The sequence below is a fragment of the Halichoeres trimaculatus genome, unplaced genomic scaffold (assembly GCF_033239565.1).
Source record: "Halichoeres trimaculatus isolate MK-OKI-2021-1 unplaced genomic scaffold, fHalTri1.1 fHalTri1_scaffold_43, whole genome shotgun sequence".
NCBI classification, from domain to species: Eukaryota; Metazoa; Chordata; class Actinopteri; order Labriformes; family Labridae; genus Halichoeres; species Halichoeres trimaculatus.
In genome coordinates this window covers 266,341-276,161 of record NW_027437221.1, presented here as the reverse complement: position 1 = coordinate 276,161, position 9,821 = coordinate 266,341, and the positions used below count along the sequence as shown (strand labels likewise).

The following is a 9,821-nucleotide window of genomic DNA, read 5'->3' as shown; positions in this document are numbered from 1 at the left end:
TTGTAATGTCCATATGAAATGATACATGGATCTTTTAAGCATCTGATTTAGGTGAATAAGTTAAAAGCACTGAAGGCCCTTTGATTAGGCTTCCACAGTGCATCATCTGAACCTTCAGAATCACTATCAGAGTAATCAGCCTGATCATCTTGCAGGAAGTCGGTGTCCTCTGCTCCAGACAAAACTTGCAGGTAGCAGCGTCTTGCATGAGTCATCATCTCTCTGATCTTCTGCTGCTTTTTTCCAATGACACTGTGCAGACCCTGTAACTCATCTTCATTTAGGTTCCATGGTGAATCTTAAATTAACATTAAGAGTTAAAAACAGTTTTAGTAATGTTATCAGCAGACTTTGATTTGCACATTCATGCAATGTGAAATTCAAATACATACTTTGAATCACTGCTCCAGAAACCAAGCAGGACTGTCCCTTTAGAGATTTACCACGAGCTGAAAGAGATTTCCAATGGTGGTTCATCTCCATGACAAGAATTTTTTTCTCCTCCTGAAGTCTCCTTACTGCCATGACAATGTCAAAGGCTTTTCTCTTGGTCCTGAGATCAACATAGGCTGTAAACATTAAGGGTAAAAGGGTATGGAAGTATAACTGTGCCATCAGGATTTGAACATGAATTTCTCACACTGAATTTTTTCAGCATCGAAATTGGACTTTGAATATTAAAAAACATCGAATTTCAAGCGCTGATTGGTTATTCTCCTCCTTTTATATTTGTCCATGTTGAAATAAATTCAGTGTAAAAAAATTCAACATCTCAAAAAATCCAGTCGAAAAAAAATCAGTGTTAAAAAGAATTCAACATCAAAAAAATATCTATGTCTCGAGAAATTCGGTGCCAGAAAATTCAGTGTCAGGAAATTCAGTGTCAAGAATAATCCAGTCTCAACATCCGGGTAACCAAGGAGAAGCAATCGATCCCTTGGTCAAGTCGTACAACGCTCAGCCAATCAGGTTACGCTCCACTGGTCATTTGACACCATGACAGGTCACCAAGGGTCAATTCGTTTTGCAAAGCAGAAGAGGTACCGTGAGAAGAGGAGCAGCGAACAGAAGGAGAAAAATACGGAGGAAGAGAACAAAAGAAGTTAAAAAAAAAACATACAAACAAACGAGACAAGAAGAAACCGGCTACTCAGCCATGTCGAGCAACGGAAGAGATATCGCTTCGGTGAGTATTACTGACATTAAAAGGCAACTCCGGTTTTTTGACACCTGGACCTTATTTAGCATGTCCACGACTCAATGCGAACTGGTGGTGCGCTTGTGGACAGTGTTCGCCTATGGCAACAGAAGAGGAGCGTGTTTGTGATAACGATGGATAGCGATGGATGACAAAATATAGCCGAAATGAGCGATTTTGCAGAGATTATGTGCCGCGCCGAAGCTCCCTTGCCATGGCCTCCGCGAAGTGCGGCTAAAATCGGTTGGATCTAAAGCTGCGTTTCCACCAAGCAGTACGGGTCGGTTCAGTACGGTTTGGGACGGTTTGGGACAGTAAAGTCTCATCCCGTTTGCGTTTCCACAGCAAACTGTGCTCTCTCGTGGTGGGCGGCGTGTAAGCCGCATGCCGGAAGCCACAGCTGGTAAACAATAGCGCGACGCCGTAGCAGCTTACCCCGCGATTAAATCCAACAAAGAAGAAAACGCGACACAGTAAACAAAGAGCACGGATGGAAGACATGCAGCATTTCGTCCTCTCTGTGATTTTCACGTAACTCTCTGTTACAAAGTGCAACCAAGCTTCGTTTCAGAGAAGTCTGTGAGCCGCAAGGAGAAATGCAGCCGCTGTCGGGGTGAGTGACGATTCTTTTGACCAATCAACTGTCTGCAGTGTGTTGCTCCACCTCCCGAGAGCGGATCGGTTCAGTCTGGCACCCATACGAAAGGGTCCCAAAAAAGTGGGACGGCTCGTCTCGGTTTTAAGGGATCCGTCCCGGGATGAGTCGGTGGAAACGCCGCTTAAAGCGCACCGTACCGAGACGAACCGACCCGGACTGCTTGGTGGAAACGCGGCTTAAATAACTTCTGAAGGACTCCGAGCTGCACGATGTTTGTCTGAATGAGTATAGAGCATGCAAACACCTATAAATAAGGTCCAGGTGTCAAAAAACCCGAGTTGCTCTTTAAACACCGACATTTAAACTGTGATACACGGTTGCAGTATAACGTAATTTACATTAGTCAGTTTTCTTTTGGCCGCCGCCCTTGGGTGCATGGGGGTGGGGGAACAGCGGGCATATCTCCACGGACCTACCTGCTTTACGCAGCAGTCTGGTTGTGCACCGCTGTGAAGTTAGTTTTGCGTTGGGTCTTCGACGGTTAGGCAGTTGTTTGGATATAAGGACCAACAGGTGCCTGGGAAGATCCAACCTGAAACGAACTTCACCGAGGTGGGACATGACAGCCGTAAATGATTAATATTGTCCTGCAGAGGCCCAGATTCGCCTTTCATCCGGTGAATTTTAGATTGATTTTGTGATACAATAGTTTAGCATTCATTTTATATACCACTTTAGGGTTGCGCATGAGAAAGGACTCTTTCACGCAGATACCTGCTAGTTATAAATGTAGAGAGTGAGGATCAGAAGGTCACTGTCGAGTTGTTGTGTAATAATTGTCAATAGCCATCTAATTTTAAACTGTTCAAGTATCTGAAGCAATTACTATTACAAGTTGCACTCTCTAAATAGTAGAACTTATCATGGGTCTGCTCTTCTATGGGTAATTTTTTTAATTTAATTTTTTCTCTCCTAGGAGCAACTGCTTAATCATCTTTTGGAAAGGCTTCGCTCTCGATTGGAGAATATTCTGGGACGTATGCCTCTGGACCTAGACTTCTTGGAGTTTACTTGCACACAAGAACTTGTGTTTTTGAATGCTTTGTCAGGTCAATTGACTGTTTGTCCAGCTATTTTAAACGAACTGACACAGCTTCACAGTCTCATCAATTTAGAAAAGGAGGAAAGAGAGCAACATACTGACATACAAACATTTATATCCGGGAAGAGTGTTCATAACCAACGGTATGTTCAGTAATAGTGATACCAGATGCTAGGTTGCCACCTCTTTCATACTGTGCTGTGGTAGTATGTTGGCAGACAACTACTTACTGGGGAACTTTCATGTACAATTTTTTTTCACATATGCATAGGCTGTATTGACATGCAGTATGTATGAAACAAGTTCTAAATCTTAAGTGGGTTGTGCAAAAATACAAAATAAAGAAATTCATTGTTTGAAATATATTTGATATTTTAACATTTATTTTTTGTGCATTGGGGATAAAAATATTTTAAACAAATTAAACAGATAATTAGAAACACTTTTTTGATTATTTTTTAAAAATGTATTTACATTTTCCAGAATTGAGCGGCTGTGGAGAGACCTGTGGACAGCTGTAACCTGCATCTACTATGATGTTCTCCACTACCTTGAAGAAGAGGGCTTCCTCAGCATCGCCAATGAAATGCACCTCTTCTGCTGCCACTTTGTGTTCCTCCCACGCCTGCAGGATGACCTCGATACTTTCCACAGTGGCTGGGACAACCATTCACTAAGAACAGAGGGCCACATGACTCCTAACCAGCTGTGGGAACTTGGTCGCACACATAATCCAGTTCCGGGACCAGACAGCATAGAGGTTATGCATATGTGTAATTAGAACAAATCATTTAATTAAAGATATTGAATCAGATCTGCTAAAAGCACAAAATATTTTGAAGTGTGTCCACTTTTACTTTATACAATCTAAAATGCTTTCTATTTGTAGGGCATGGATATCCCCAACATTGACTGGGAAGAAAGTGGACTTCCTTGTGATGATCACTTGAGTGTCATTGTTCCACACACTGCATGCCCACTGACTGATGAACAACTGACATCTTTGAGAGATGCAATCAACCCAAGAGCTGCATCCCAGTCTTTGGGCTGTGATATCTACATATCTGCAGTTCAATTTTGTGAGCAATTTCAAGATACCTAAATAAAATGATCAGGAAGACTTGTTTTGTGTTGAACCTTTAATGTACTGTCAGATCAATCTGAACAAGCTTGAAAACATAGATATAGTTCTCTTTCCTTTATCTCAGACATGTAGATTTTTCACCTACCTTGACATGTTTCGGCGGAAACTTCCGCCTTCCTCAGAAATGTCACCAGATGATAGGTGTGACGTGTTAAATCTGCTGGTGTTACCCTCCTGTCAAATTTTCTGACAGGAGGGTCACGCGTCCCGCTGTCTGTTCTCCTGTGCAGGACGCTGCTCCAGGTGTGTGAGAGCATGTATGCCCCCACCTCCCTGTTCATCATCCCTGGGCCCTGTTTCCTGATCTCAATGGCTTCTCTATTCGTAATTCAGGAAACGGGACCCAGGGACGATGCACAGGGAGGTGGGGGCATACATGCTCTCACACACCTGGAGCAGCGTCCTGCTCAGGGGAATGGACAGCGTGACCCCGTCAGAAAAATTAACAGGAGAGTCACACCTCCATAACACCAGCTGATTTAACACGTCATATCTATCATCTGTTGACACTTCTGAGGAAGGCGGAAGTTTCCGCCGAAACATGTCAAGGTACCTGAAGGATCTACATGTCTGAGATAAAAGAAAGAGAACTATATCTGTACAACTTCAAGACATAATGAACACCTAAGCTTGAAAACAACATTTAACTTCAGCCACTATGTCTGATAAGCATAAACTGAGGCCCAGATGTAGCTCACACAAGACCAAATCCAGTATGACAAGTGCAAATACAGGCCAGGATGTCATTTTTGAAAGATGGGTAGTCCTTATAATGCCCTGGAATGCGCAAGGTCTCAAAACAGGTAGATGATGTGGGGTATCTGCCCCCAATGATTTCCACAGAGAGACTCTGTGGTACGACCTCCCATCCGGTCCAGAATTTCACCAAGTTGGTGAGTTCAGCTGGTGTTGCTACGAAGTAGATTCAAATGGGTGATGATTAGTCATTAGAATAAATAGCCAACTATTGCACAAACAGCTTAACTTAACAGAAGATTAGACAAACTCTTAAGACGAGTAAACTTACCATTGGTTATGAACTGTCGCAGATAGCCTGACATGCGGCACTTAGTTTCGATGGAACAGTCTTCATCATCACTGTCATCCTCACGAGGCCATGTGATTCGCTGAAGAAGTACCTATGTTGAAAAAAAGAAAATAGAATGACTAAGACAATAATTTTGATTCTTAAATCAATACTCATTACACTCTTTGGTCAAACATAACTGGTTGATACCAATGATGTCAATTGTAAGTAATGTATAGGAATACATCAGTAACAAGAACAAGACAAAAATGGACAGTAATGGATGCCTACAAGGTATAAAAAACATTTTCTACAGCACTAAAAGATAATATTAAAATAAATTCAACCTCCGCGCAGACATTTCCTGCCACATCTTTAGGAAAGAGTAGGGCCACTGTGTCAGGTCTTTTGGTCATCAGTGTCCACAATGGTGTCTCTTTAAGACCTCGTCTCAGCTGTTTTATTTGCCGTGTCACACGTCCTATTACCTGTTAAAAGTAAAAAGAGAGTAAGAACAGAAACCATCAGGAAAAAGTGCAGTATTTTTTATTTTTTTATTTTACCAAAAAGTAACTCAAAAGACTCAAAAACAAATGTACAGTCTGTTTGGATAGACATTTATCAAACTAAGTTTCACTCACAGCATGGATCAACAGCTTCTCAAAAAGCCACCTCCTGTTGTTCTCAGTTAGGGAAGGGAGGTCCCATGCAAAGGCCAAGTCCTGGATGCTTTGTTTATCTTTATCAGACAGTATGGATCCCCCTTCAAGCTTTAAGACAATAAGGGATGTAAAATATCTTGTCAAGGACAATGGATACCAGAGATGGCAGTTAGTGATGGCATGTTGTGGGCTGATACAAATACTCTGCTGATATTAACACACATTCCTAATGGATACACAATAAAAGGGATATACGGATTCATTTTGGTGTTGGGAGTATATATTTGTATACATATGTGTTTTTGTTTTTTATAGGGCAGTTACTTTAGTGCATTAATTAGATTAATTACACCACAAATTAGTGCGTCATAAAAATGTATCGCAATTAATCATAGCACACAAACATTTTAATATTGGCCAGCAGGAGGACTCGTACATGGCAGTGGCACGTCACTTCACACATGCGTCTCTAGTCAAACAAAACAAAGCCCAGGTGACAACAGGAATGGCATATTTAAGACTTAGTCTTGTTTTATTATTGAATTGGTTTATCTATATTTTTACTACATTCTTTAATAATGCATCAGGCCTAACTGGTTTGCTGGATGTCCTCAACCTTTTTCTTATTTTGAATTTGATTTATGAAACACACTGAAAGTGAAATTTGAGTTGCCTGATTGAGCTAAGAATTTTCTGGACAAGTTGCCCTGACTTTTGTTTTATTTAATCACCAATAAAAATGTGGATTTATAAATCTTCACTTCTTAGTGTATTCATTTGATTAGTCATGCACAAAAATTTTATAATATCCTAGAATTCAAATTCTTTATTAGGGTACTTTAAGCAGATATGAGATTAAAATGTGATTAATTAGATTTATTAATAATAAATCCGCTAATTAATTAGATTATTTTTTTTAATCGTCTGACAGCACTAGTTTTTATATATGTTTATATGTGTATCCACAAAATGAAGAGTTTTATGCTCTACTGTTAAGTGTCTTGGGATAACACTTGTTATGAATTGGCGCTATACAAATAAAGATTGATCAAATAAAAAGGTATCCACATTGTACAACGTATTACCGAAAGACAGAAAACTGTTTTTTAATTAAACATACAAGCCTAATTGTTTCCCTGATGTCCAGGTCTGGACAGTCCTCCAATGTAACGGTGGCAGTGTCAGGACTCCCACCAAGCAGAATATGTACAAAAGCAGGGCTGAGTCCCTGAAGACTTGGGGTGCGTCTCAATGCGTTAACTTCGTGCTTCCTCCGTCCTATCTCCTCCACGACACCGGAAGTACTTTCCCAGTCGCCATTTTGAAGACTGTCCCAAAGCGATAATTGCGCTCAGAGGAGAGAGGAGAGAGGAGACTGATCGGAGGAGCTATGATCGAGGAGACACGAGAGCCGGCTTTGCGGGAGTCTTTTCACTGACCGACACGCCCCCATATGGAATATCACTCTCTGATTGGACGCTGCAGCAGCTCAGACTTCACAAACACAACGGAGTTTAATGAGAGAAAAGACGAGCTGAAGACGGGCACAGAGGATCGTTCAGAAACTGATCATAAATCTGGTATTAAAGGGTTTGCTGTGAGTTTAGATCACAAAACACTGAACACAACCATCATCAAATCAATATAATCAGAGGATTAATACAAAAAACTGACTGATCAATAATATCTTCCTGAGACACAATAAGGTGGGTCATATTGATAGTAATATAACCCACTTTATCTGATCGTGAACTCTGAAGCTTCAGAGTTCACGATCAGATGGGCTCAAGATAAAGGATAAATAATTCATAAATAATCTCACAATTACGCATTTTACCGGAAAAGTGATCCGTGAGCTTCTAAACAGCACACAGAATAAACAGAGAGCAAGTTTTCTTTATGGTTACGTGTGTGTTTAACTGGTTAAAAGAACAGACAAATCTCTGTTACTGTTTCTGTTTGATCAGAGTTATTACAGCGCACGTGCCCAGACGCACAAACAGCTGTTAGAGCTGACTGACAGATGATCCAGAGGTGATCAGCTGATGCCGTCATCACTGAAACTCGTCGCTTCATGTGACGCTCCGAAGGAGAGGATGTCCCATTGCTCTATAAAACGAATCTCCTCCGTTCCTCTCTCCTCTCTTTATTTCCTCGCGTCTCTCCCATGCATCTCTGGTGGGAGGGACTAAGACGCAAGAGAACGACGCAAGTGGAGGAAGGAAGGATGGAACTTTGGAGCTTTGAGACGCACCCATGGTCCTCCATGAAGAAAGGAGTGGCCTATCATTCTCCCCGCCATCATGAACATCTCACTCTCCACTAGAAAGTGAGAAGCTGAGGGGACTTAATGCCCAGGCTCCCCCTCAAAAAGACGTGTAAGCTTTTTACCTGCTGTTAAGACATAAAAAACATTAATCAAGAACAATAAGAAGAAATAGGCCTTGTAGTATATTGGATTACCAGAAGTGCTATACTAAGTTTGGTCCATAGGTGGCACTGTAGCTTTGTGGTGTTGTTACTTTGTTGATGTTGAGACCACAGAATAAATGTGGCGATACACTGAAATGAACATGGCTCTGTCCGCATTTGTATTTCCCCTGGGTGTGTATGAGAGTGATTCCTCAGAAACTGCATTTTATTTTGGTGATAGTCTGGCCAACATTAAGAGGAGCTTTTAGAAATTTGACAATGCTGAAAATGCTAAAAAAAAAATACATACCAAAATTTATGCAAAACCCTGACTTCAGTTTTTCTATGCATGTTGAGAAGAAAAAATGGGTTACGCCCTCTCCAATAGCAGTATCTCCTGTAAAACAATGTCAATTTTGGTAGCAAAAGCACAAGGTAAATAAGTGAGTTAGATTTTGACAATTGTAGCTTTTAACTGAAGCTACCTTCAAGTTTGCAATTGAGGGGTCGTCCCCATTCCACATTAGGCCGCTTGTAGAAGGAGATCAGTGCCATGTCCTGTTCTTCAAGGCTTTTTCTGATGTCCATGCTGAGAAGTAAGGGACTCTCTGTATCATGATTACGCAGAGAACTGCCAGCACACTGAGAAATGGCCTTGCTGGGGTCAGTGATGGTTAACCAGTCTAATATGAAAACAAAGGAAATAAGGTTGTTTCATTACCAATATTTGTTGTTGAGACAGCAAAAAGAATTCAAAATTTCAGATGTAACATTATATCTTCCTTAACTTTCCTATGCTACTGCTAAGCCTGAACAGCACCTACCATCTGTAATAGCTGTAGAAGATCTGGATGGTCCAGGCATTGCTTCTTGGTCTCCCTCAAATGTAACGCTTTCATGTGTCACCTCTTTCCCTGCCCTTCTACCCTCACAAAATTATTTTTGTTACAACTGTAGAATAGGCAGGACAAAGACTGAAAAGACAATGAGAATAAAAAGTACATAGATACCTTTCCACACACGAGGAAGTATGTACCTCAATGATATCAGTAGGAATCATCTTCGTGCAGACAGGACATTCCTGCACACCTGCTGATTAGAGGTTGAGAAGAGTGTTATTTTCAAAAAAGGGGTTTCTGTTTTTTCAATACCAATACTCACAAAAGCTGAACATTAAGAGTTCTTACACTGTCTCTCTTCAAGCCGACTGGTTTCCCCATTGGCCAGGTTATCGTCGCTACAGAAATCCATGACGTCACAAGATTTGATGTGCTCTGTCAGGAGTGGAAGGGGAACTTCTAATCCACACTTCTGACATGTGGCTTTTGGCATGTTGCTGAATGCTACATCAGTTAGTGGCAGGGGGTTTGTGCTGAGTTCTTCTTGGATTGGGGCAATGTAAAGGTTTTTACACCCACGACTTAAAGATTTCAGCATCACGCCAGTATAGCCAGTATCACTGGGAGTCACAAGATTGAGTTGTCGGCTCCCCCATCCACCTACAGATAGCAGGAGTGGAAGATTACATTACAATCAAAAGTTATTAGATAATCCAAACATTTAGTCAAAGCACCTAAATATGTCATCAGAACAGACCAGGCTGAAGAAGTAACCTAAAACAAACCAGGTGTTTTTTTTTGTTTTGTTTTGTTTTTTCCCACTTCTGCCAAGGAAGTTA

The 9,821-nt window shown here is 41.1% G+C and overlaps 2 protein-coding genes across 3 annotated transcripts; one reads left to right on the top strand and one right to left on the bottom strand.

Moving 5' to 3' along the window:
* Positions 1-1,038: 1,038 nt before the first annotated feature.
* Positions 1,039-3,974, top strand: LOC141786558 (uncharacterized). 2 transcript variants are annotated; one of them, XR_012597842.1, is made up of 4 exons: positions 1,039-1,186; positions 2,773-3,041; positions 3,382-3,658; positions 3,788-3,974. XR_012597842.1 is itself a non-coding variant. In XM_074665156.1 (4 exons), the coding sequence occupies exons 1-4, from the start codon at positions 1,157-1,159 to the stop codon at positions 3,808-3,810; spliced, it is 612 nt and encodes a 203-aa protein (XP_074521257.1). In that variant the 5' UTR covers positions 1,039-1,156; the 3' UTR covers positions 3,811-3,974. The 2 variants fall into 2 exon arrangements, 1 of the variants encoding a protein (XP_074521257.1); XM_074665156.1 differs by having other exon boundaries at positions 3,382-3,671.
* Positions 3,975-4,360: 386 nt separating this feature from the next.
* On the bottom strand, positions 4,361-9,220 carry LOC141786554 (uncharacterized). The gene is made up of 7 exons (XM_074665153.1): positions 9,154-9,220; positions 8,629-8,826; positions 5,711-5,839; positions 5,417-5,557; positions 5,070-5,181; positions 4,741-4,954; positions 4,361-4,445 (listed from the first exon to the last, which is right to left on the bottom strand). The coding sequence occupies exons 2-7, from the start codon at positions 8,665-8,667 to the stop codon at positions 4,361-4,363; spliced, it is 720 nt and encodes a 239-aa protein (XP_074521254.1). The 5' UTR covers positions 8,668-8,826; positions 9,154-9,220.
* Between the last annotated feature and the right edge of the window lie 601 nt (positions 9,221-9,821).